Source organism: Cyclopterus lumpus, chromosome 1 (genome assembly GCF_009769545.1).
Source record: "Cyclopterus lumpus isolate fCycLum1 chromosome 1, fCycLum1.pri, whole genome shotgun sequence".
Taxonomy (NCBI): Eukaryota; Metazoa; Chordata; class Actinopteri; order Perciformes; family Cyclopteridae; genus Cyclopterus; species Cyclopterus lumpus.
Window position 1 is genome coordinate 23,623,025 of NC_046966.1, and position 26,959 is coordinate 23,649,983.

Below are 26,959 nucleotides of genomic sequence, written 5' to 3' on the forward strand. Positions count from 1 at the left end.
CTAGCGATGGTCTTTCTGGAGTAGAACCGGTTGCATTTAGCGATGGTCTTTCTGGGGTAGAACCGGTTGCGTCTACCGATGGTCTTTCTGGAGTAGAACCGGTTGCGTCTACCGATGGTCTTTCTGGAGTAGAACCGGTTGTATTTAGCGATGGTCTTTCTGGGGTAGAACCGGTTGCGTCTAGCGGTGGTCTTTCTGGGGTAGAACCGGTTGTATTTAGCGATGGTCTTTCTGGGGTAGAACCGGTTGCGTCTACCGATGGTCTTTCTGGAGTAGAACCGGTTGTATTTAGCGATGGTCTTTCTGGGGTAGAACCGGTTGCGTCTAGCGGTGGTCTTTCTGGGGTAGAACCGGTTGCGTCTAGCGGTGGTCTTTCTGGGGTAGAACCGGTTGCGTCTAGCGGTGGTCTTTCTGGGGTAGAACCGGTTGCGTCTAGCGGTGGTCTTTCTGGGGTAGAACCGGTTGCGTCTAGCGATGGTCTTTCTGGGGTAGAACCGGTTGCGTCTAGCGATGGTCTTACTGGGGTAGAACCGGCCGCCCTCCTTCAGCTGCCCCCTGTATGTTTGGGCGATCTTCTTCCTGTATCGTGTTCACGTATGAGCCGTCAACCCGGTTCAACATCCTCCTGCGAACGCGCTCTTTCTGCTGGAACGTTTTCATCTGTCAGGACTGCGAGATTGTCGACATTCTCTGGTTTTGCCTGCTGGGTTTCTGTCCGACTCGCTCCGTTCGGATTCCTCGACGACTTTCGTTTCGTCCGTTTTTTGGCAGCTGCTTTTCTTTTTTTTCTCTTCGGCCTCTCTGGTTTGTTTTCCTCTACGCAGATGAGCCTCTCCTAAATATAGGAGTTATATTATCGGAGAGTCCGGTTGGGACCAGGTGTCTACATGGACCAGATGTCTACAGAGAACTACCAACCTGTCCTTCAAAAAATACAACTCTGTTAGAAAGGGTCAAAAGGTTTTCCGAGACATTTGGTTTCAGTTGGTCTCTTTTCCTGAGTAAACTGAGTTGAAGGGGTCAAAGATCACTTTTGGTCATTTGATGAATGAGGACTATTTCATTTCTTTGAGTCTATTACAATTCAATGTATTTGAGATTTAAAAAAAATGGCTATCCACTCTGTGTGTGTGTGTGTGTGTGTGTGTGTGTGTGTGTGTGTGTGTGTGTGTGTGTGTGTGCACGTCTACATTTGGCCCGTTCTAAAAAAAAACGCTGAGGAACGCTGACCTTGCATGTCCCACTGGGAGCTGGTCAGTAATCCCCTCAGTGTTTAATAACCTGATCCGAGTGTTTACGGGCTTCATTATATCAAAAGGAGTGGAGCTCCTGTTTTTTTTTTTATTATTTCTCGTGGCACGCCGCGTTGGAATTGGCTTCCCCCCCCCGGCAATTTATTTTTCTATTAGCCGAGCCGTGTGAAGTGCGATTGGGCGGTCAGCGAGCGGGTCGGTGGAGGAGCTGCTCGGCCCGATAACAGATCCCGCTCAGCTCGCTGCTGATTGGCTGAAAGATAGGAAGCACAGGACTGACCGGGCCAGCAGGGAAATGCCAACTCACCCTTTTTAATTTTTTATTTAAAAAAGTATTTAAAGATACATTCCCTGTGCTTCTGACGCACACACACACACACACACACACACACACACACATGGCCAAATCTCCGCTTCAGAAAGATCATATTTGGGGATCTTGGACAGTAAAACCAAACCAGTTGTTTACACAGAGATCCACTCATTCCACTAATTGAGTGCGATAAGCAGTCAGATAAGTGACGATGGGAACGGGGGGGGGGGGGGGGGGGGGGGGGCGGGATGGAGCAAGGGATTGTGGGTAGGGGGATGCTGCCTGGCAGGTGAAGCCCAGCGTGAGGGGCAACGGAGGAGGAGCACCTCCTCCTCGACCTCAGAGGAAGGAGGCTGAAGGTGGAGGATGGATCCCCACCAACATCACCACCCTCCTCCTCCTCCTCCTCCTCCTCCTCCTCTTCTTCCTCCTCCCGCTGTGGACAGCGAGGAGAAGCCTCACAGGTCTTTTAAATGACCTCTCAAAGCAAATATCTCTGTCTTTTATTAATTTGTTTTCATTGATTTTATATTATTTTATTGTTTAGTATTTTAATTTGTGTTATTTGATTGTATTTCCTCTTTGCTGTCCTGACATTATTTAATCCTGTAAAGTTTTTTTGTATTATTATTATTATTATTATTATTACTACAGTCGCGATGGAAATATTCTGATTCTCTTAGTAAAAGTACCAATATACTATAAAAAATATTACATAAAAAGCAAAAGTCCTGCATTAAAAAAATAGGTAAAAGTTTAAATAGAAAAACATTTAAAGTGTCATAAGTCAAAGTCCTCAAATGGCTTTTTGAGTGTTCTGCAATTGCATCGCATCTCTCTATATTATTATTATTATTATCCTCCTCCTCGGGGATTCTAGCTGCATGCAGACAAAGATCAGCGGCTTCTTTCAACGGGGGGGGGAACGCCGCCAGGCAGATGCTGAGAAAACATCTGGTCCAGAGAAGAGACGTGACCCTCACACACACACACACCTTTGTTGATGGTAATAAGAGGGGTAAAGTAGAGATGCTACAAGGTGAAGATACTCTGGTGTGCTTTCCAAAATGTAAAGTCAATAATAACAGTAAGTGTCACTTTGCCATTTAACTGCTTTAATTGCAATTGTGTATATTTAAAAAAAATTAAAATATAGGAGAAAGTTGCTTAAAATGGAAATACTCAGTTCAAGTAAACACAGTACAGTACTTGAGTAAACATACAATCATGTACATCTATATCAATATATCTTCAGTTTATTGAGATTTAGTCCAGTTTTCTCTCTTTTAGCTCCGTTTTTGGTCTCCACCATCTTCTGAAGGGAAACATCCGTCTCTTCAGCTTCTAAATCCTGTTTGCTGAACAGATCGTGCCCAGATATTGTATATAAAACCCAAACTAGGAGCTAAAAGTGGCTAAAAACTGGAACTTCTACATTCAGAACGGTGACAAAACAAACGTGAATCCCACGATCTCTCTCTAAAGCTCCAGTGGCCTCCATAAAGAAACTAGACGGTAAAGAAAAGCCTGTATTTGGGGGTTTTCCAAGCAGAAGGAACCAGCCGCCTGTAATAAAGCAGAGCAAGGTCAGCAGACTCCCCATGTGACAGCACTCCGCCCCGGATTAGCTGCTGTAAGCCTATTAAAGTGGTTCGGACTACACTCCACTCTGCATACGGTGATGCAGGACGGCCGAGAGGTCACAGGTCGACAACGGGGGCCACCAGGTGTGCTGCTGGAGTGCCCTTGAGCTAGAGTGTCACTTATAAATCAGGAACATACCTGAATTTAAAATGTGGCCTTTATGCATCAAATCATGACACAGAAATCCTAAAAAAAAGGTAACCATCGTGCCAACTTCCTGATTGGCCTACAAAAATATGTAATTCCTTCACTAATCAGCTTCCCCTTTACGGGATAGAAGCATATATATATACGTATATATGTATATATATATATACACACATACATATATAGATATATATACACACATACATATATATACACACATACATATATATATACATACACATATATATGCAAATATATACACATATACACATACATACATATATATACATACATATATATACACATACATATATATACACACACACACATATATATATACATATAATAAACATGAATATATACACATATATAATATAATATATACGTATATATAATATATGTGTATATACATTATATATAATGTGTATATATACACACATAATATATAAAATATTTATATAATCTTTGGCATTTCGTCTCAATCAGCAAATAAACGCAGATTTTGCTGTATATTTACTAATAACATAATTATCCCCTCTGGTGTCGTAAAATAGGCAGAAATAATAAAAGCCAACATGGTAACGAAAAGACTTTAATTCAACAGATTACAATCGGCATCAGAAAGTAAACTAAATGTAAAGATATCTTTAAATGTTTTGTTTTTTTTCCTCAACTCTTCGGGTCACTTTTGCCCAGCTTCCGCTCCTTGTAGTCCGGCGGCAGCAGCGGGCTGAAGCTCAGCAGCGGCAGGTCGGCCACCGGGTAGCGCTCCTTCGCCTGGGGCCAGCTCTCCCTGAAGCCTCGGGCGGGCGGCGGGGGCGGTGGGGGCAGGTCGCAGTCGTCGTGGTGGCGGTGGCGGTCGACGGGGTCGGGACGGGAGCCGCTGCCGTCGCACCGGACCAGAAACTCCCCCCGGTGGTGCCGGTGGTACAGCAGGCCGGCCGCCACCAGCAGCATCAGGATGAGGAAGCTGAGCAGGAAGAAGAGCACGTACACGGCTTTGGTCTCCGCGGACAAGCCGGAGCTGCAACCTGCGCCGCAAACAAAACAGGAAGTCAACAGCTGGGTCAACATCTGGACTTCCTTCGTACTGAAGCGGTTCACCTCACCTGCACTCAGGTCCAGACAGATGGTTCCTCCCGGGCCCTGGCGAGACTTGTCCTGGAAGCCCGGCTTGCAGCGGCACGAGTACGAACCGAACTGGTTCAAGCAGTCGGCGTTAACGTCACAGAGCACCAGCTGAGTCCCACACTCGTTTACATCTGAAACACACACACACACACACACAATTCCTGATGGTTTTTTTTTTTTTACACTTCATTTGTTCATGTTTATTGGCTTTACTTGGATTATGTTTCACCAGGCTTCAGCCTTCGGGTCGGAAAAGTGAAGCCAATGCAGAAGTGTCTTAAACCTGCATTCTCTCTGCTGACCACCAGGGGGCAACTCCTCTGGTTGCATAGAAGTCTATGCTTCATGTGTTAAAGCTGCATTCTCTCTCCTGACCACCAGGGGGCGACTCCTCTGGTTGCATAGAAGTCTATGCTTCATGTGTTAAAGCTGCATTCTCTCTCCTGAACACCAGGGGGTGACTCCTCTGTTGTATAGAAAAGTCTTGTAACAGTATTTTTAAAGTGTGGTATTAGTACTAATATTACATTATACTAGTATTAGTTCCTGAAGTCTAGGATCTGAACACTTCCTCCCCCACTAAGGGAGTGAACACGTGTTTTGCGGTGGAAATCAAAGAGAACGTTTCCTCTCCGTTTCCCAGTGAAGACTCGAGCCTCGCCGTCACCTGCAATGGACACCGAGATGAGGACGGCCTTCCTGCGGTTCCCGCTGACGTCGTTCCCGGCAGTGATGAGGCCCTGCAGGCCGGAGTGGAGGACCTGGTGCACCTGCGGGCCCCCGTGCTCCTGTCCGATCTGCAGCCAGAGGATGTACAGCACCCCCGTGCTCAGCCTGCAGACACACAACCAGGACGCGTCACTCATAACGCCACCGGGTTCACAGGTTTTGAGATGCAAGACTAGAGGATGCAAGTGAAGGAAACGAGGATGCAAAAACGAGAGACTTCGAGATGGATCCTAGTGAAAGTGAAAACATTCAGGGAAACCTGACTGATGTGTTCTCCCCGACCTCTACACCCCCACCTTTTTATTCTTTTAGACGACATGGACAGCGGCGTCCGCAGAGCCTTCAGCTGCTCGCTGATCTGCAGAAACACAACAACGTCACTACGAGCATCGGCGACGCCCTCGTTCCCTTTTTCCCCAATAACCCCCAAATTAAACTAAATAAAAACGTGGAACAGGGAGCACCTTCGATGTCTCGGCGGTGTTGCCACCAACGTACCAAAGCCTTCACCGGCAGCGACCTGGACAGGTTGTCCCACGTCTCCTCGGAGTCCGGTCTGAAGTTCACTTCAAGAGCCACTTCAAACAGGTGATCTGTCAGACACATACACACACACACACACACACCTCACATTTAAACAAGTCAAAGCATGAAATGCATTCAAATTAACCTCCAACATGCATCTATGGATGCCATAGAGTTAGGTCAGTTGGCACAGAACATTCAGTCCAATACTCACCGCCAGGAAGATGTGGAACGTCAGAGTGATTTCTAAAGTTGACTACGAGAGAGAGAAAACAGACTCATTTCAGATGCAAACGATACAGTTAGATATGTTTGTGTAGAAAGAAATAGCAAACAGTCTCAAGACAAGAATCCGGTGGGACCGATGAGCTCGTCGTGTATGAATGTCAAATGCCTCGGGAACTACAAAACGACCTTGTGGCTGGTTTCAAACTGTCGATCGAGGTGTTCTGGGACCAAAATACTCGTATAAACCACCCTTTGCTCGAACATGTCTATTTTCTCTTGGCCGATCCGGGAACGGCAGCAAAGCAGCGCTTCGGCTCAGATCAGTTCCTCCCAAAATCCCACCCAACCCCTTTTCAGGTTTCTCCATTGTTGCCCACGTGAGCGTTGAAGGACTATACAGTCCCCTTTTGAGGACGCGACCAAAAACGGCTAGAGTTTCAGACCCCCGCCCCCTCTCTAGGAGTTTAGATCCAGAACAATGTGTGGAGGTGAGCCCAACCATCTCTAGTGGATACTGGTCCAGCTTTCTCACCAGCTCTGGTTCCCGGGTTACACCCAATGCCTATCCCTGACCGTGGTGGGCCTACATGGCAGAGGATCCATGTAGATTCTTTAATTGTTCTCAAGGATTAACCTCCAGATACTCGCCCGCAAACCTCCCAGGTCCGGCTCCAGGAGGTGGCCCCGGTTACCCTTTTTTAGGGCGAGGAAGCAGAACTCTTTTCGGGCCAATTCATACTTTCAGTGAGACTAAAAATACAAGGAACTTCAAATCCCAGATCTCAGGCCACATTCAGTACCTTTTAACCGTCACGACAAGCTTTTAGTCATAGATGTAAAAGAAAGCATTTAAAAAAAAGATCTAGGCGACGGTAAATGTAGTGAAACATAAATACACTAACGGTTCCCCCTGTGGTCCGACAGCAGCTCCACGATGTTGGGGTGAGGATGGGTCTGCTTAGTCTTCTCTGGTTCTGGTGCTGCGGAGGAGACGGGGTGCTGGTCTGAGGCCTCCCTGACCACCGTCCTGTTCTCACCCTCCGCCGTCCTCACCTCCTCCGACGGACTCTCCTCCGGACGCGCAGACGCTTCCTCCGGACGCGCAGACGCTTCGTCCGGACGCGCAGACGCTGCGTCCGGACGCGCAGACGCTGCGTCCGGACGCGCAGACGCTGCGTCCGGACGCGCAGACGCTGCGTCCGGACGCGCAGACGCTTCGTCCGGACGCGCAGACGCTTCGTCCGGACGCGCAGACGCTTCGTCCGGACGCGCAGACGCTTCGTCCGGACGCGCAGACGCTTCGTCCGGACGCGCAGACGCTTCGTCCGGACGCGCAGACGCTTCGTCCGGACGCGCAGACGCTTCGTCCGGACGCGCAGACGCTTCCTCCACATTGATTCGTGTGGTCGTTGGGCTGCTCGTGGTGGGTCGGGGCCCCTGGTTCTGACCGCCGTGTTGCTGCTGTGGAGACGTAGGAGTTGGAGTGGCCCCTCTTTCGGACAGAGTGGTCCCCTGTACGAATGTCGGCACTGTGGACGCCGCGGTGTTGGACGGGTAGGCGGGGCTGTTGGTTTCCGACTCTGCAAGTTGGTTTTCACCGCGCTGAGTGAAGAGAAGGTGGCATTAATACTTTCTAAATACTTCCAACACACAGAAATGAAACACACTTTTGGGGGTTTTGCCGCTACAGCCTCACTTGAACCGGCACAGATGTTAGAATCCGGCTTTCGCGCTACTAGATTCCCACCTGAGGATCTGTGTCTGAAGGTTGATCATAGTAGTCGTACACGAGATCCGTATTGGCCGGCGACGCACTCTCCACCAAATCAGAGTCCATCTGTTCCTCATTCATGACAATTTCGTTGAAGTCCATGAGTCCAGCAGATGGTTCGGACTTCTCGTTTGTCTCTGTGAACTCCTCATGTGGGTTGTAAACCACCAGGGGTCCAAACGCCTGGTAGCGGCCATAGAAGCCTCTGTACGGCGGGCTGGGCCATCCCCCGATCAGCAGCACCACGTACAGGGTGTTGGAGGAGGACGTGTACTTGGCCTCCCGCCAGCACTTCTGCAGGACCCTGTGAGTCCTGAAACCTCCGGCGGGCTCGTCCACATGAAGCTGGTCCTCTTTGAGGAGGCAGTCGTCGTCAGGGGTCATGTCCTCCAGGTGGAGGTGGATCCTCTTGGCGGGATCCACCTGGATGGTCCAGTTGCACCACAGGGGCGGGTTGGAGCACAGGTAGTCCGGGGAGAAGAACTCGCCGCCGTCAGCGTGCAGCAGCTGCTGGCAGCTCCGCATGGCGAAGAAGGCGCCGCCGTCCCCTCGCCGGCCATCTGAGGAAGAAACAGACGTAGAGACACCAGATGTTTCACCTCATTGCACAAGTCTGCATTACGGATTATACGGCCGACCGACTCCCAGAAGCATCTCTACTCTCTGGACTCGTTTCAAAACTTGAAAAAGGACTTCAGTCGAGTTTTTAAAGAGTTTCCGGAAAGTAAATCTACACAAAATGGTTTTAAAACTCTTTGGAAAGTTTGAAAGTATGAAAGTTCATCATTAAGTACATACTTATGGATAAGATACACACCAAGTGTGTCTATATGATTTTATTTATACATATAAATGTAATTTGTGAAAATCCCCCCCCCCCCCCACCTAATCACTGAGCGACCCCCTGAGGGGGGCCTGGACCTCAGGTTGGGAACCACTGCTCTAGGGAGATGTCACCAACATCACACATGCATGGTTAACATCTGGGACCTTCACTTTTATTAATGCTTTTATTTTTTAATAACTCCTGAAGCCGACTTGATTTCCAAAAAAGCACAAAGAATAAATTTAAAATAAAACAAAACACCTTCAGGTTTGTTGGCTTCCTCTCGGTTAACCTTCAAGAAAAGAAACACACGGGAAGGAATTATATTCCACAATTTTTTTTTTAAAACACACACAAAACAAGCTGATTTTCAAACAGCCTCACCTGAGAGTCACAGGGTTTCCAAAAGGTACCAAAGAGCAGCAGAAATATGAGCAGCACACCTTTGGAGCTAAAGCTGTTCTCTCGTGGCATTATTACTAACTGGAGCTTTTTCTTTTAATAATTTTTTCTGTTTGACTTCTTAAATGTGTGGAGGTGAAGGCCGGTCGAGCTTCACAGCTTCAGTTAAACTTGCTGGTTTCTTTTCCTGCGTCAGCAGCTGAAACTCATCAACCAGCTGATTGAGTTTCTCTTTGCGGGGGTGTTGGAACCGGCTTTGTCCACCAGAGGTCGCTGTTGCCTTTCCCCCCACATTCAGTCTTTTCAATCTCCTCTTCAGGTAAACTCTGTTTATGTGCAGTAACCACCTACATATTCTATTTTATAGTATATTAAGTGAATAATATAATAGGGCGTTGTGTCTGCCAACAGCTAGAAAATGGGTTTATAATATTACATTTATTAATAATACAAGCACTTTTATTTAATTTTTTTACAATAAATGCAACTAAAGTATTAAAAATAGAATATTCAAAAATGGAATCAAATCTATTTAAAGACACAAACATGACATTTTTTTAATTCATTTTTTTACTGACTGGAAAATATTTTAATGACCAAAACCATTTAAACAAACAATAGAAAAGAAGACTTTCATTTAAACCAAACTCAATTTATTATTTAAACACGCGTACTGTATAAACACAAACACCCAGAATGAAAGCCCAGAAAGAGCAGCAAGTTTCACAATTATCATACAAATGTAAAATTATAATTTAAAAAGTTTCTGTGTGTATATAAATATATATATATTATATATAATAAATATATATAATTATGAATACAGACAAAACACTTCATACAGTCGTTTAAGTACAACACAGGTCGTAGGTGTGTGTATTTGTACCTCTTTAATTGCTCTTGCATAGTTTCTATTTTTACCTTTATTCCTATTCTTAGTTTATAAAATTATTTTTTTACTGGAACACCTGAGTTTCTCCTCCGATCAATAAAGGACGTATCTCATCTCATCTTACATCAGTCCTGTAAACAAAAAAGACCTGTAAACATTATATGCACAAGTGAAATCCATGTCTGGTAAACTCCGTTTTTCTTTTGTTTTAGCTTAATAATGCTATAAAATACAAAAGTGTCTGGAAAGAAACCAACAGAGTCTGGTCACCTCCCAGGAGTTATCACCTTTCATTCTAAAATGTGATAACTCCATATTTTATGGATATACGTAGAGATATATCAGAACTTAAAGGGACAGTTCACCCGATTATCACAAATACAGGTTTTCCCTCTTACCTGTAGTTCTGTTTATTACATGTAGATTGTTATTTTATTATATTTAAATAATAAGCAAATGTCTCTACGGCCACCCAAACAGCTCACACCAAAACAATTAAGATTAATGAATAGCACAACGGGTAAGAGGTCCGCCGACACGGTGTTGCCGAGCAGGAACACCGTCGCCACAGTGCGATCTTTGTGGGAGGAGCTTTGTCCCCCCCCCCCCCCCCCCACTGTGATTGGGTGGCTAGGGATAATTTAAAAAAAGCAACGGTGACGAACTGATGAAACTGCTGAAGAAAAAAAAAAAAAAGATCGTAATGCCAAACGCTCAGCGCAGAATTAACGCTGCAAAATAAATACAGGGCGTTCCAAACTTTTCAAATAATTTAAAAAATATGCAGAATATGAGTCCTAAAATTAGCCGGCTAACGTGCAAAAAAGCTTGCGAGTTTTTGAATCTTTGGACCTCGCATTAGCATTAGAGTTAGAGAGGGAAAATGTTTGAGGTTTTCAGAGCATATATATATATATATATATATATATATATATATATATATATATATATATATTACATTACATGTCATTGAGCTTTTGTCCAAAGCGACTTAGTGAATTCAACCATGAGTGCAAACTCAAGAATAACAAGAATCAAGAAAGTAACATTTCTTCAAGAAAGCCAAACTACTAAAATACCACAAGTAATACCACAAGTAATTGCCATTCAAGTGCCACTGAAGTGCTAATCTGTTTTTATTCAAGGTATAGTCGGAAAAGATGTGTTTTTAGTTTCCGGCGGAAGATGTAGAGACTTTCTGGATATGGTTACATATGGTTCTGCTTGGACTTGAGGATCGAACAGAACTAAACGAGGGATGAGGCGTTCACGGGCAGACGAGGTCCGGATGGACGATCCAGGACCAGATCCTCTTCATCTCCTGGGGCGTCCGGCTGTGCACCAGCATCAGGCTCCGGTAGACGCAGGGGCTGAACCTGTACTTCTCCTCGATGTTGAAGGTCCTGAAGCCGCTGTGCATCTCCGGAGCCAGGCCCAGTTTAGCCAGACACATCCCCGTGTAGACGTCGTCGATGGGGTACAGGACCACCCGCCGAGACGCGTTGTAGAGGCGCAGCGCCAACTCCCCAGAGTACAGGTACCCTCCGCCTCCCGCGTAAGGCGGGTACCGCCCCGCAAACACGCTCTCCGGGACAAAATACTTGAGCTTCCGGTCTCGGTGCGGACCGGCTTTGCTGATGACGTCGCCTATAAAGAAATCTCGGACCTTGCTCTCTGCGAGGCCTTCGAGGAGGTCGAGGACTCGCAGCGTGTTGATGAAGACGTCGTCGTCGCCCTTGAGGACGAACCGGGCGCTGGGGCAGTTTTGTCCGAACCACTTCAGGAAGAGCACCTCCTTCAGGGTCAGGTTGTAGAAGGAGTCCCTGTAGTCCCACTGGAGGAGGTCTCCGTGAAGCTCCGCCTCGTGGCCCAACATCCCCTGCAGGTCTGGCAGGAGGTCCGCCGACACGGTGTTGCCGAGCAGGAACACCGTCGCCACAGTGCGATTGGCCAGGGTGCCCACCCGACCCCACGTCTCGCGGATGGCCTGCCGCCGGTCGAAGTGCGGGATCAGGGACTTGACCGCCAGCAGCAGGAAGGGGTCCCCGTCGCAGACGCGGGACTGGTCGATCAGCATAGGGTATGTCCTGCAGCGCATGTGCAAGAGGAAATCCTGGAAGTGCTGCGGTAGGGAGTCGTAGTCCTCGATCTGTGCGGAGACCCTGGGGTCTGGTTCGCAGGGGTCGAGCGGCCCGGTGTCGTTCAGCCAATCGGGCAGCGAGCTGAGGATGGGGTTGTGGGTGAAGTCCAGGTACTGCTGCTCCTTGTTCCAGAAGGAGCCGCTCCGCTCCGGCACGCGCCAAAACTTCGTTGTCGGGATCAGGATCCTCTTGCGGACGCTTTTGGCGGGCCCGAAGTTCCACGGACACAGGACCAGGACGCAGACGAGGACAGCGAGCGCCACGCAGAGCACCCTCGTCTTTTGGCACGCCACCTGCATGGTGCCTCTTCTCTGCGCCTGCGCAGACAGATAAGGGAACGACAAATGTGAGAAAATCTGATTTAAAGTGTCGAAAGAAGACAAGTTCAAATCTGCAGAATCTGGACTCACAACAGAGACGGGAGATAGAGGGAGGTTTGGAAACATGGAGACGGCTCAACTCGAAGCTTCTAGAGAGAATGAAATGGTAAGAATCTGGATCATCAGCAGCAGTCCCCCCCCCCCTGTTTGGTTTCAAAGCTCAGACCTTTGCACACTATCCGCATTTCTTTTCTTTTCTTATTTTAATCTCTAATCCTGCAGGAACGAGCCTAAGAGCATTTTGTTGTTCCTCGCCTCCTTTCTCCCTCCTTACTCCCTCCTCCCCCTCCTCCTCCTCCTCCTCCTCCTCCTCTTCCCTCGGACGGGAATCACACGTTTCCAATTCAGCCGCCGCCGCGCATGACGCCGGTTTCCTGCCAGCATTCTGCTGAGCGACACAGACGAGCGCATTCATGAACCGGCGGCCTCGTTTTCCAGACAGAGGCGCCACTCGATGTCACCGTTGCCTCTAAAATACTTTTATTTAAAGTTTGAAATTCATTTGTTTTCACCTATTTTTTTCCTCGACTTTTCTGGCATGAAGTTGTGTGAAGTTTAAAAAGTCGTACATCACCTGCGGCTGGGGTGGAGGTGATGGGTCAGTTGGGTCTGGTGGAGGCCCAGACCCCTCCTGGCCTCATGTGGACAAGATCTAGGGTGGAGGAGGAAGAGGAGGAGGAGGAGGAGGTCGCTGTTCCTGGAGCCATCTGGAGTTCAACACAAAGACACTCCAGCCAGGGAGAAGACGTCCGCCATTATTATTTAGGGGTTGTTTTAATGACGAGGGATGCGATGCTCCGTTCGGACCGATGCTCTAAAGGAGGCGGAGCCAGACCCCGAAGAACCTGAACAACAGACGGGACAATAAAAAGTTAATTTAAGGGCGAATGTAATTTATTGCGGCTCGTAAAAGCCTGAACCATGAGAACGAGGTGATACGACTTGTTATAAAAAGCTGTAAATTCACATTGCGGTCGTGTCTTGATATCGATAAACCCGCCCCGATAATGCCGGTGTCAATATGAGAGACAAGGTTTTTTTTTTTTAGACCAAATTTCATATTGAATGCATTTGAGGAATTGATGGATCACGTCTGCTTACGATGGTTTAAAGGTTGAGAAAACAGAGAACGCGGCCTTATATTTCCATTTTAATGTTTGCATCTTGAATATTAACACTGATATTCATTGAAGGTCATTTTGTTTCCAGCTGAGAGAAGATGCTGTTGTTTTAAAAAAAAAAAGGTAAACAAAGTCCTCTCGAGACTCTGAATGCTTAGAAAATGCTTCGGTTGAGCAAGAAATCGGAAGAAAATGAAAGAAAAGAGCGGTTTATCTGTCTATTTTTTAAATAAAAAAATTAAAAATAACGAGCAACAACACAGAAGCATGACAACATTCTTCTTCTGTTGATGGTGATTTAAAATAAAATATTTCAGTTAAGTTTCCGCCCTGGTCTTTGAAACAAAAAGGCGTCAGAAGGCGAACGCAAAGTCTCCTTTGTGTGCAAAACAATTCATTATGAAATATGTAATTGTGTCCATTGTGCAACAAGGATTAATCAAAGGCTCGGTGGACTTCTCCCTCATACCGGTTTACTCGGCAGCATTTCAACCAGATCACTTTTGTCAGCTGACGGTTTGAACAAAAAATAAACAATGATATATTTAACTGTGATTTCATCTGTTTTATAAAATGTCATTCTGTTCTCAGTTTGTCCACACGAAATAATGAAGAACCTCTAAAATCAGGGTTTTTTTTACACGGCGAGGCCTCTGAGGGGCGGGGCCTGTGAGGGGGCGGGGCCTCCGAGAGGCGGAGCCACAGGAACCCGTCAACAACTTCAGTGTTGCTTCTGTTCTGAAACTGATTTTCTTTTAATTAAAATTCACACAAACCACAAATCCTTTTCGTGTTTCCGTACATCACTTGATGACGGATAAATATTTTAATAAAACGCCACTGAGTACATTTACTTCAAGTACTTCAAGTACAATTCTGACATTCTGCACCATCATTAGTTGTACTTTATACATATAACAGCCTACTTATTATATATATATATGTATATATATATATATATATATATATATATGATACACTACTATAATACTTATATACACAGAAGTACACAACGTATCTAAAAGTACGAACAACATCAAAATACTCATATATGTTTGTTAGAAATAAAAACAGAACAATATTATATTATATGATATCAGAGTACTTTTTACTTACTTTAAAGTAAATGTTGCCGTAAGTAACATTTTTGAATTCAGGACTTTAACCGCGACATTTAAACTATTTCTTTTTTTTAACATTTATTTAAGCAATTGAGTTTCAATTGAAGGTGTCAATTCACATTGCAACGAAAAGGAGCTCCACCTTTTTGAGTTTTAATTATAATAAATAACATGTACCTCCATTGAAACTCTCATTTAGATTTACTGACTTTAATCTTACATTTCATACGCAAAACACTCACATTTGATTTTTTTCTTCGAATAATTTCTATGATGTCCCCAAAAGTTAGAGTAATATAAAGTAATATAGAATAATTATGAATAAAAACCTGATTGGTGCAATAAATGTCAAACTTCACCTGCAGTTCAGTACTTTTAGACAAAACCAGAGGCGACTTTTCTGTTTTCTGTTATTATAAAAACATAATTCACTTTATCGTGACACAGACGGGCTCCTCGCGCGCTCGTTGTGAAAATGCAAACGGAAGTCCAGAGTTGATCAACAGGCTCGTGCACCTGAACCAAAGGTCATTTACAGGTGGCGCGCGCTTTTATTTTGTTATTTCTATTGTTTACCTTTGTTTGGTGTGGGGATCCGGTGGCCGCGCGCTGGTCCTCGTGAGAGCACGAACCTCTTGTTGCTGCTGCTCGCGAAGCCTCTAATCTCCCACAGGAACACACGCGCGCGCACACGCACCACACACACACGCGCACACACACACACGCACACACACACACGTCAAAAAAAAGGTAGAAACGTTTGGCGCACGCTCGCGTCTCGGCTGCGTCTCCTGCGCGCGGTGACTCCTCCCCTTCGGGTGGGTCGCGAGCTTGACAGCTCAGGTGATGCGTTTGGTGCGCGTTCGCTCCGCAGCTTTGACGTCTTTAAGTCCAGCGTGTTTCAGGTACTTTTACTGCGGTTAAAAAGTACTTCAGTAACAAGGTACACTGAAAAGTACACAATCCTGCATTCTTAAACTCTCTTAAAGGGACAGTCACCCCGAAATCAAATACGCACATGTCCCTCTTACCTGCAGTGCAGTTTTTATTTTAAATGTAAATTATTTTCCAGTTTTTATTCCTCTGTTGACATTTTTTAATTACACTTAAAATGCATGCTTTTTTTCCTCTCACTTTTGTTTATTTGGTCTGTAAAAGGAACGTTTTTCTGTTTTTATATATGTTATATATTGTAGAGCACTTTGAGCTAAGTGGTCTGTATGAAATCTGCTGTACAAATAATAATAATAATTTATGCGATGCACTATAAAGTAAGAGGAAAACAAATAGGTGTTTTTGATTTTGGGGAAACTGTCCCTTTAAGTAAAAGTACGGATCAACAAAATGTACTTAACCCAGAAGGATCCACGGTATCATATTCTGTAAAGTTCTTTAGTGACACCCACTGAACATCTCAGTGGGTCGTCTGGCAGGTCATGTGATTCTGTGTTGCCATAACAACACTTCCAAGATGTCATATTCACCCATTTAAGAATGATAACGCTTACGCAGCATGTCCTTTATTATATTGAACCTGCTGTGAACACTTTACTTGAACAAAAAAAATTATAGAAATATAGTTGTGACACATAACAAAACATAATTATGATCTGCTCAGTTCATTTGGCCGATTCAATGATATTTAGTTTTATATTGTTCAATTCAAAAGCGTATTAAAACAAACGTCTCTGCAGCCCGAAGCTTTTAACCCCCGTTTACCGAAGAGAGAGAGATTACATTATCGTTGCATTTATGGCTGGGCGACAATAAAACTGACCTTTGGCACAAATCTGTATGAAAGAACATTTTTGAATATTACAATAATGTCTGAACATGTTTGGGGCTTTGGGGGTGTGTGTGTGTGTGTGTGTGTGTGTGTGTGTGAGGGGGTTTATGGTTCAAACTTTACTGATTATTGGGCTGATTTCAGCATTTTATTGTTATTATTATTCAAAAAGATATGATCTACATTGTGTATTTTGTAGGCGAGGTTTGTACTGGCAGTAAGAAAGGAATGAGTGACAGTTGTTATGGCAACAGGTTTAACTTTTAAACTTTTATCGTCTAAACTTTTATCCGTCTGAATATGTCTGCACGATGGAAAAAACACGCCGCCTTGTTGATTGAATTATTTTTTTTTTTATTCACGTGAATTTGTAAACAGATTTTTCGATAAATAACCAGCTTTGTAAATTACCACGAAAAAAATATTATAAAAAAAAACAATCGAACCAGTTGGCAGCCTCGGCCCGGTGGTTTATATTTAACATTTTAATAGTTTTCTGGGTTGGCACAAGTTCTCCTCGGTACCAAGTGTTGAATAAAGTCATATTAAATTAAATATGCTAGCGTTAGCACGTTAAATCGTGCTAACGCTGAGATGTGAAAGGTGAAGATCGAATCGACTTCATGTGCAAAACCTTCAACGACCTCATCTTCTCTCTCTTAAAGGGCCACGCTGTTTTTCCTGCTCCGCTCAGAGAGGAACCTTCATCCTTCACGGGCGCTTAAAACTGAACTTCTGGTCCATCAACAAAATAAGACACAGTTCAGATGGTATGAAGGCCCGAGGTTCTTCTCCATAGTCCGTGTTTTACTACTCAGATGGAGTCTGGAGAACCAGACGGGTTTAGAACGCTGTAATTAGAATATTTTCCGGCTCTTTCGGACGGGGAAGTGAGGTCATCTTTGTTCCACTGCCAGAGCTGCCGGTTAGTTAGTTAACTTAAAAAATAAAATAATTATAAATCCGAGCTGTCCCTTTGAGGTCCTCTCTTGAGTCTGTGGGGAGACGCGGCGTTGGATCCGTTCAGACTCCGCCTCTCGTTTCAGACTCCGCCTCTCGTTTCAGACTCCGCCTCTCGTTTCAGGTGCGGTGGGCGATTCTGTCCACGCTCTCCTGGATGTCGGCCATCTTCTTCAGCAGCTGGTTGACTTTGAGTTCGTCAAACTCCAGACACACGAACTCCGAGTCCTGAGGAGGAGAAGGGAGAAATTACATTAAAAGCACATTATTTATTTATTATTTATTATATTATTAACAGAGAAGACGTTCAGAGCTTTAAAAAGTGAAAAGCCTTGAGAGAGAAGTGTCTCTATTGAGCTGAAACACGCTGAAACATTTAAAAAAACAACTTTAAACTAACATTGTTTTGTTAGGTTATTTGTTTATTTTTTTTATGAAAAACTTATACAAAAAGCATATAAAGTATATTTATATTTAAGTAGTTTTGGATAACATTTAATTGTTATTACTTGCCAGTAACTCCTTCACTAGGTTGAAAACAGCAACATGAGTTCAGTGTCCATTGCACGCTCTTTAAAAATGAATGAAGCTTGGGCTCTAACAATAGGAAGGTATCCCATCTGCCCCCCCCCCCCCCCCCCCATCCCCCCATCATCATGGTGTCCTCCCATTGTTCACACCCTGGTGATCTTGTCCATGGACGCAGCTATCGTCCAATCAACCGTCTCCAACATAGACCCAAATAACAACCGCGGTCTTGTATTATTTTTTTTTAATCGATATTTTCCATCGCAAAAAACAAAGATTAATGAAACGACAAAATGGCAGCTCGTACGAAGAAGAAGAAAATGAAGAAGAGTTCGGGGAGGCTTTCCCAAAAAGGAGACAAACCTCAACGATGCTCTGAAACCCGGCAGGACGAACCGGTTCTCCATCTGTATGTCGCCGGGCAACGTTTCATGACCTAATTCCAAGCAGAACCGGCCCTTCCAGTGTCATCAAGGGAAGTACCATTTTAAAAAGGGGCGGAGCTCCACATCACACTGCGGTCGGGTTTTTTCTTTCCACTCCCTTTTGTAAAATCCGAATACCACTTATTCTTTCTATACCAATATTTCGACGCCGCTGGCTGCACTGGTTTGTCTCCAGCCCCGTCGGCCTCACCTGTCCGGCTCTGCCCAGCTCCAGCTCCATGAGGCCCACGGGGCCGCCGTGGTCCGCGCCCCCCCGGCCGACCGCGGTCTGGAGGTCCACCCTCCAGGAGAGGCCCCTGAGGCCGGGCTCCCAGCGGCTCTGAGCCAGCAGGCTCTCCCTCACACGGACCCGCTGGCTCTTCCAGAAGCGCGAGAGGGCGGCGGCCTGCGCGGCGGTCACCCCCCCGCCGCCCTGCCTCCGGGTCTGGGCCGTGAGGAAGGCCTCCAGCTGGGCGTGGTCCATGTCGGCCGCGGCGATGGACTGAGGAGGGGGAAGGGGGGCCATTAAAAACCTTGTGTCAGGTTTATTCTTAATAATAAACACAATCAGATCCGTGCACCAACGACATGTTTTAATTTAGTTTCTTGGAGAACTGGCAGTAATAGAAGAAGTACTCAAATCTTTTACTTTGGTAAAAGTATAAAAAAAAAACAAGTATAAAAACACCTAAAAATAACTAAAAGTCCTGAATGCAAAATGTTTCTTACATTAAAATATTAAAAGCATCGTCGGGAAACTGATAAATATAATAATTCAAAGTATTCATCTTGCAGGCCAAAGAATTATCATTGAATACATGGAAGAGTATACATATACTGTCATTTTAAAATACTTTGTATAGTACAGTGTAGATTAGTAATATAGTACTGCATCATGTGTGTCAACTAAATGTAGTGGAGGAAAAAAAGTGCAATATTGTGTATTTTACCTCGTTTGTATGCTGTGAAACTGTTTTATTAAATCTACTTATGTTGTTTGTCTTATTTATTTAACAATATTCATAACATTTTATTTATTATTCTGTTTAAAGTTGAGCTGCAGTGACAACAGGTAAACTTTGTTAGTGCTGCCCCCTGCTGGCAAGAGGCGGGACACACAGAGGGAGACGTTGCACCTTTTTCTCACCTTTTACATTGAGAACATATTTATATCTATTAGCAGATACATTTATATCGACGTAAAACGTGATTTTTAGGAGTAAATCACACAATAAAGACGATGTACACACAGTATTCCTCCTGCTGCATATACTGTGTGTTACGTCTACTATTATTACATGTACTTAAACCTGCACTATACATGTAATACTTGCACTGCCTTCATTATTCATATCATCCCCTTACCGTTAATTAGTATTTATATTACCACTGCTTCTGGAGACACAAAGTTTTTACCTGGACAGGAAGAAGGAGTAAGAACAATGTTTTGCTTCTGAGAAGTAGAAGTATAAAGATGCACAATGGAAATACAAGTACCTCCAATTTGTACTTAAATACAGACAATAGTATTACACTGATGTTACATAAAAGACACGTTGGGCTACAGCTGAAGGTCTAAACTGTAAATAAATAAGTATAACCTATAAATGAAAAGTGTGTGTATATATATATATATATTACATTACATTACATGTCATTTAGCTGACGCTTTTATCCAAAGCGACTTACAATCATGTTACATTCATACACTGTAGAACAGCTACAGGGAACAACTCAGGGTTAAGTGTCTTGCTCAAGGACACATCGACTAGGGCGGGGATTGAGCCACCAACCCCCTGGTTGAAAGACAGACCTGCTAACCACTGACCTACAGTCGCCCATATATATATATATATATATAAATCTGTATAAACACACACACACACACACACACACACACACACACACACACACACACACACACACACACACACACACACACACACACACACACACACACACACACACACACACACACACACACACACACACACACACACACACACACACACACACACACACACACACACACACACACACACACACACACACACACACACACACACACACACACACACACACACACACACACACACACACACACACACGTCTATCGTCTGTGTAACTTCCAGGATGTGACGTCAGGCGCTGCATTACCTTGAGGAGGCCCTTCATCCTCTCGTGCAGCACCGTGAACTCCTCGCGCGGCAGCTCGCCGTACAGCTCGCGCTGCAGCAGCTCCTCCGTGATGTCCGCGTTGTTGTGATAGAGCCGCTGGGCGATCCCACTCAGCAGGCCGCTCAGGCACTTCGCAGCGTCCGCGTCCGCCATGTTTTGCTTCTCTGTCACGTGAAGTCGGAGGGACGCGGCGTGTCACGTGAACGCCGTCCCCCCCCCCCCCCGCAAGGCATTGTGGGAGGTGTAGTTCTTTGTTGTTTTATCACGGTTATGAGCTGGGTGTGTTTTCATCAAGCGAGGCTGTGTTTTATGAGAAGACTTTAAATTAGAACAAAACAAGACGGCCCAGAATCTACGTATTCAATACCGGAAGTGAGCAACGATTACTTTATTTGGACTTTTGCAGGGTTTTCACCGTAGTATGTGCTTCTCAGTTAAACAACAATTCTGTTTAATAATTTGTCGATATATCTTTTTATATATTATATATTTAATATATATATAAACATATAAATAAATATATATATTAATATTAATATATATATTAATATATACTTTACTTAAGTTGTGTTAAATCTCGTAGTTAACATTCACATTCATATGTGACTGCAGTTACAGGTCAAAACTACCACTTCCTTTGTTATATAGCAAAACCATGACTTTTGCAGGGTTTATAATGTAAAATGTGCTTCTCAGGTAAACAACAATTCTATACATATATATATTGATATATATTTTATATAGAAATATATATTTATATATTAATATATAGAAATATATATTAATATATATAGTACAACAAGAACTGGTAAAGCTAAAGTTGGAGCTTTATATTTATATATAAATATATATATTTGAAACAGTCGGGGGAGTCAGCTAGATGTTGTTTTATACATTACCAGTCAACTAACTCCAGGGCTCTGCTCCACGCTTACATTTTATATTTATCTATATTAGCACCACACGGTACTTATTGTACTGCAGGAGTTCCCAAATGACAAACAGACAGACCACAATAGATGCTGAGCCAAGCTTTAATAAGAGAGAGCAGAGGTTTTGGCAATGCTTTACAATAGTACAGTACAATACAACTGCAGGCAATACGAGTTTTAACTGGCTGAGAGGGAAGTTATTAACTCTATCAAAACACATTTTTATTAAGCGTGCAGGACTGATTTGTCTCAGTCAGCTTCACTGGGTTCATATTATCAGGCCTCTGCGCCTCCCACCCTTGCCACGTTTTTTGCCTTTGCCGCTTCCTCTACGCTTGCTTTGCTTCCTAACCTTGCCACCTTTGCTTCCTCTACGCTTGCTTTGCTTCCTAACCTTGCCACCTTTGCTTCCTCTACGCTTGCTTTGCTTCCTAACCTTGCCACCTTTTCTTCCTCTACGCTTGCTTTGCTTCCTAACCTTGCCACCTTTGCTTCCTCTACGCTTGCTTTGCTTCCTAACCTTGCCACCTTTGCTTCCTCTACGCTTGCTTTGCTTCCTAACCTTGCCACCTTTGCTTCCTCTACGCTTGCTTTGCTTCCTAACCTTGCCACCTTTGCTTCCTCTACGCTTGCTTTGCTTCCTAACCTTGCCACCTTTGCTTCCTCTACGCTTGCTTTCCTTCCCAGCCTTGCCTCCCCCCTTTCCTCTGCCCCCACCTGTTAGTTCATCTATGCCCGTGGCTATAGCTTGGCCTCCCCCTCCACCCTGTGCCGTCTCTTCACCCGTGCCTGCTGCGTCGCCTCCGCCCTGCTCTGTAATCGACGGGGCATCGGTCGCCACGCACGAGGGCGCGACACCTCCTTCACCGGACGAGCACCCGGTACACCGAAAAGCATCATCTCCCGGTTTGTAACAGCGGAATATGTGGTCGAGGCCGAGTTTAGAGGCCGCGATCTGCTTGAAGGATTCGGCCAGCTGGGACCCGTCGGCGACTTTGGAGAACACGAGCGCGTAGCCGCTCCACTTCTGAACGACGTCGTTGATCTTGTCGGCGACGTCGTTGGGGTCGGCGGGGCAGCACGGGGCCTCTTCGGAGTAGATGACGAGGAAGTTCCCCGCACTGCCGTTCACGAGGGTTTGCATGCTCTGGAGCACTCGGGCAACGGCCTCCGGCTGCGCCGCCGCCACCACCCGGACGCCCTGGTACACTTGACCCTCTGAAAGAGTTTGTTTCACTTTGTCTGCCGGGTCCTCCTGCAAGACCTCTGGGAGAGTGTTTATGTCCTGCTCCTCCGGGACGTTCACGGCCAGACTGAAGGCGTCGCCGAGTGCATACCTGCCAAAGAAAAACATGTTATGAGGCTCATGGGTTCGAGTTCATTTATTTTCTTAATGAAAATCTTGGATCGCAGGCTTCGTCCAACAATGTACCTTAAATAAATAAAAATGAAATCATGCAAGTGTAAAAACATGAGAATGCATGACATGAAATAATGCGGAAGTCCGGGGCCCCACCCACCTTGAGCCACAAAAAAAAAAAGGTATAACAATATTCTAAGAATAATATTAATTATATTTAAAAATTATACAAATTGTCAATATTTACGTTTTGGAGATATTGGAATATACCCACTAATATTAGTAAAATAGGATATCTGCAAAAAATATATGCTTTTCCTGCACTTCTTCTCCGCCTGTCTGTTGTGTCAGCTGCTCTGGGGCCGAATCGTTCTGGCCCAGAAGAGGCGGGTCTAAGAAGCAGTTTAGCCTATTACTGATTAAAGATATAAATGAGTGATATACAATTGAGCCAATCAGTTTCCTAAAATAGGTTCAGCTTTGGGCCAAAGTCATCCGGCCCAAAGCTGCGCGCTCTCGTCAGGCACCTTTTTTTTTCTTCTTTTTTTTTTAATCTCCATTCCACATGTTTGAATAAGCTCTCCACACGAAACTTTTAAAACCACAAAAAAACACAATGCAAAAGTAGTCGTAATAAAATCCTCAGAAAAGACACAGAGGTCCAGGCGTCGTGGACTCACTCCTTCTTGAGGCCTTCTACGATACCCGTGAGCCAGTTCTGGTCCACAGCCGCCCGACTGCCTCCAGCAGAGAGGAAGACGGTCAGCACCACGGCCGCCCAGCGCACGCCGGCCATCTGCACGCAGGTCAGGGGTCACGAAGCAGATCATGAACAACAACAACAACGACGACAACAACTCAACTAGAAGAAAACGTGCTGATGCATGATCACAGATGATGATTGAATGACTCACCTCTGTTGGTTCTGACGCCCTACAGGAACGACACAAATAGCATTAAGAGCACAAATACTATTTTATATTCACAAATGCAAAACGGAACCGAAATAAAACCGGACTCTATAACCACCGTGATGAGATGCCAGAGACAGAGAGGAGACAATTATCTGAACATACAGACGGCCAACTTGACCAATAAGTAGCACACACACACACACACTCACGTTTTACGTGGCAGCGTTTGCAACTGTTTTTTTGTTGTTGTTGCATAAACTATTAGATTATTTAATACACTAACTAACTAATTGAAATTCAAGAGTTATGACCCATTTTCTAACAAAAAGGCATTCATATTTGTATTTCTATTAATCTGTTAACAGGCCTTTTAAAAAAAGAAAATCCTGCTAAATAACTAACAATCAGGCGTCTCCATAGCAGTTAGAAATAATAAAATCCTGAGTTTTCATTTCTGTTTTAAAAGATTAAATGATAAGTTAAAAAAATAAAATATTAATTCTGACAACTAGCCGTTTACGTGACACTCAAAGTATTTATTTTACACTTTACAGGACAAATGATTAATCATGAAATTGTCCGTTCATGTACCTGCTGTAATGCTCCGGAGACACTTTTCTTCTCGGTGTTTGAAGGGAAGACGACCAAAGTTGATGCTCCTCTTTTCTTTATGGAGGCCGGTGGTCAAACCCCTCGCAAGTCTTTCAAAAAAGAGGAAGAGGAAGGAGAGAAATAATTCATCATCCTCCCCGATTGAGAAACAGCTTCACTGACGTGCACATCTTCAAATGTTAATTAACATTAAAACAGAGACAGTTAGACTTTTTTGATGTCACATACCAGGTTTCTGTAAATGTGTGTATTCTGTATATTTTATAACTTTAATTATAGACTTCCGGTATAAACATCATCATTTCAACATTTGAAAAAAACACACACACACACACACAGACACACACACATGTTCTGTATAAACTCTAGGCTACAAAAGCATACATTTTGTGAGTAACTGTAACATATTTATAAGCTTAGAAATATACTTATACGTATATGTTTGTCTTTTCTTGGTTTTTAAGTGTCTTTATGAACAGATGGCGAGGCGACAGATGAAAACAGGAAGTTTTGTGGCATCTGACGATGACGAAGGTGCAATGTATCGTTGAATTACAACAAAACAAGATGGCCCAAAATCTATGTATTCAATACCGGAAGTATTTGAGCAACAATTACTTTATTTTGACTTTTGCACAGTTTACAACGAAAAATGTCCAAAAGTCAGGTAAACAACACTTCTGTTTAATAATTTGTTTATATATATATATATATATATATATATATATATATATATATATATAAATATATAAATACCGACTCGCTTTCTGTTTCTCGTGCAAGAAGACCAACCCATAGGCACCAGCCTCCGACTCCCGACCGGACATCCATCACGGCTCCTCTACCCTTCATTCCTTGACCCCCATCCCTTACCCTTCGTCCCCTCCATCCCTCGACCCCATCTCTTAACGTCTTCATGCCTCGATCCCCCACCTCATTTCTTCATTCCTCGACCCCACCCCCTTCATCTCCATGTCCCTCTATTACACACTACTAAGCATTGCTCTATTCCGTCCTCGTGCTTTCTTGCTCCACAGGTTTCCATGGATCCCAATTACATCCGAACCCCGATCCGGCTCGTCATCCTCTCCTACCTTCATTAGTACTAAAATCTCGTATAACTTCTTCCTTTCTCGACCAGCCCCCACCCCCCTTTCTCATTTCGTCATTTCTGGAAATCCCTCGACCCTTATCCCTATACCCCTTCATCCTTTCACCCCACGACCCTCTTCCTATACCCAAATCGAGCAAAGGTATAATTGTGCCTTAGTTTGACGATAAATCATATGGCCCACCCGGACACCCATCACGGCTCCTCTACCCTTCATTCCTTGACCCCCATCCCTTACCCTTCGTCCCCTCCATCCCTCGACCCCATCTCTTAACGTCTTCATGCCTCGATCCCCTACCTCATTCCTTCATTCCTCGAGCCCACCCCCTTCATCTCCATGTCCCTCTATTACACACTACTAAGCATTGCTCTATTCCGTCCTTGTGCTTTCTTGCTCCACAGGTTTCCATGGATCCCAATTACATCCTAACCCCGATCCGGCTCGTCATCCTCTCCTACCTTCATTAGTACTAAAATCTCGTATAACTTCTTCCTTTCTCAACCAGCCCCCACCCCCCTTTCTCATTTCGTCATTTCTGGAAATCCCTCGACCCTTATCCCTATACCCCTTCATCCTTTCACCCCACGACCCTCTTCCTATACCCCAATCGAGCAAAGGTATAATTGTGCCTTAGTTTGACGATAAATCATATGGCCCACCCGGACACCCATCACGGCTCCTCTACCCTTCATTCCTTGACCCCCATCCCTTACCCTTCGTCCCCTCCATCCCTCGACCCCATCTCTTAACGTCTTCATGCCTCGATCCCCTACCTCATTCCTTCATTCCTCGAGCCCACCCCCTTCATCTCCATGTCCCTCTATTACACACTACTAAGCATTGCTCTATTCCGTCCTTGTGCTTTCTTGCTCCACAGGTTTCCATGGATCCCAATTACATCCTAACCCCGATCCGGCTCGTCATCCTCTCCTACCTTCATTAGTACTAAAATCTCGTATAACTTCTTCCTTTCTCAACCAGCCCCCACCCCCCTTTCTCATTTCGTCATTTCTGGAAATCCCTCGACCCTTATCCCTATACCCCTTCATCCTTTCACCCCACGACCCTCTTCCTATACCCCAATCGAGCAAAGGTATAATTGTGCCTTAGTTTGACGATAAATCATATGGCCCACCCGGACACCCATCACGGCTCCTCTACCCTTCATTCCTTGACCCCCATCCCTTACCCTTCGTCCCCTCCATCCCTCGACCCCATCTCTTAACGTCTTCATGCCTCGATCCCCCACCTCATTTCTTCATTCCTCGAGCCCACCCCCTTCATCCCCATATCCCGTTTAGTTTACCTGAAATGTGAAGCCGTCAGTGGCCTCCCTGTCCAGAGCGGAGGAGTCCTTCACTCTGACCGTCCCGTCTGAATCGATGGAGAAAGGAGAAGATTCTGGAAGGATCCGCAAAATTCCCACAAATCCTGCCTGAGGAGAGACGATCATCGCGGTAGTAGTTGTATGAAATTCTGCACATTATAATTAGTGTTAATGTAAATTATGACTTAACATTCAACCTCA

The 26,959-nt window shown here is 44.7% G+C and overlaps 4 protein-coding genes across 6 annotated transcripts in view; all 4 read right to left on the bottom strand.

Moving 5' to 3' along the window:
- Nucleotides 1–26,959, bottom strand: part of LOC117732666 (E3 ubiquitin-protein ligase TRIM21-like) — a 703,346-nt gene that overhangs the window by 415,021 nt on the left and 261,366 nt on the right. The window lies entirely within an intron of this gene.
- Nucleotides 10,992–15,331, bottom strand: b3gnt2a (UDP-GlcNAc:betaGal beta-1,3-N-acetylglucosaminyltransferase 2a). Of its 2 annotated transcripts, XM_034536219.1 has the most exons (4): nucleotides 15,201–15,331; nucleotides 12,952–13,227; nucleotides 12,413–12,767; nucleotides 10,992–12,319 (listed from the first exon to the last, which is right to left on the bottom strand). In XM_034536219.1, exons 3-4 carry the CDS (start codon nucleotides 12,446–12,448, stop codon nucleotides 11,129–11,131), a joined length of 1,227 nt encoding a protein of 408 aa, XP_034392110.1. In that variant the 5' UTR covers nucleotides 12,449–12,767; nucleotides 12,952–13,227; nucleotides 15,201–15,331; the 3' UTR covers nucleotides 10,992–11,128. The 2 variants fall into 2 exon arrangements, with proteins under 2 accessions (XP_034392110.1, XP_034392120.1); XM_034536229.1 differs by lacking the exon at nucleotides 12,413–12,767 and having other exon boundaries at nucleotides 12,957–13,227.
- Nucleotides 16,129–20,710, bottom strand: commd1 (copper metabolism (Murr1) domain containing 1). Its single transcript, XM_034536599.1, has 3 exons — nucleotides 20,481–20,710; nucleotides 18,535–18,825; nucleotides 16,129–17,598 (listed from the first exon to the last, which is right to left on the bottom strand). The coding sequence occupies exons 1-3, from the start codon at nucleotides 20,652–20,654 to the stop codon at nucleotides 17,491–17,493; spliced, it is 573 nt and encodes a 190-aa protein (XP_034392490.1). The 5' UTR covers nucleotides 20,655–20,710; the 3' UTR covers nucleotides 16,129–17,490.
- LOC117733006 (oleosin GRP-17-like) lies at nucleotides 21,520–24,408 on the bottom strand. The gene is made up of 4 exons (XM_034536275.1): nucleotides 24,299–24,408; nucleotides 23,708–23,726; nucleotides 23,474–23,589; nucleotides 21,520–22,770 (listed from the first exon to the last, which is right to left on the bottom strand). Exons 3-4 carry the CDS (start codon nucleotides 23,587–23,589, stop codon nucleotides 21,702–21,704), a joined length of 1,185 nt encoding a protein of 394 aa, XP_034392166.1. The 5' UTR covers nucleotides 23,708–23,726; nucleotides 24,299–24,408; the 3' UTR covers nucleotides 21,520–21,701.

What these genes read in the sequence shown, in the direction of transcription:
- b3gnt2a (XM_034536219.1), bottom strand. Translation starts at nt 12,448, where the DNA reads ATGTTTCCAAACCTCCCTCTATCTCCCGTCTCTGTT. An exon ending in CTCTATCTCCCGTCTCTGTT is followed by an intron (nt 12,320 to 12,412) that starts GTGAGTCCAGAT and finishes CTGTCTGCGCAG; the next exon opens with GCGCAGAGAAGAGGCACCAT.
- commd1 (XM_034536599.1), bottom strand. Translation starts at nt 20,654, where the DNA reads ATGGCGGACGCGGACGCTGCGAAGTGCCTGAGCGGCCTGCTGAGTGGG. An exon ending in GGATGAAGGGCCTCCTCAAG is followed by an intron (nt 18,826 to 20,480) that starts GTAATGCAGCGC and finishes CCCCCTCCTCAG; the next exon opens with TCCATCGCCGCGGCCGACAT. An exon ending in AGCTGGGCAGAGCCGGACAG is followed by an intron (nt 17,599 to 18,534) that starts GTGAGGCCGACG and finishes TCTCCTCCTCAG; the next exon opens with GACTCGGAGTTCGTGTGTCT.
- LOC117733006 (XM_034536275.1), bottom strand. Translation starts at nt 23,589, where the DNA reads ATGGCCGGCGTGCGCTGGGCGGCCGTGGTGCTGACCGTCTTCCTCTCT. An exon ending in GTAGAAGGCCTCAAGAAGGA is followed by an intron (nt 22,771 to 23,473) that starts GTGAGTCCACGA and finishes TTTCTTTGGCAG; the next exon opens with GTATGCACTCGGCGACGCCT.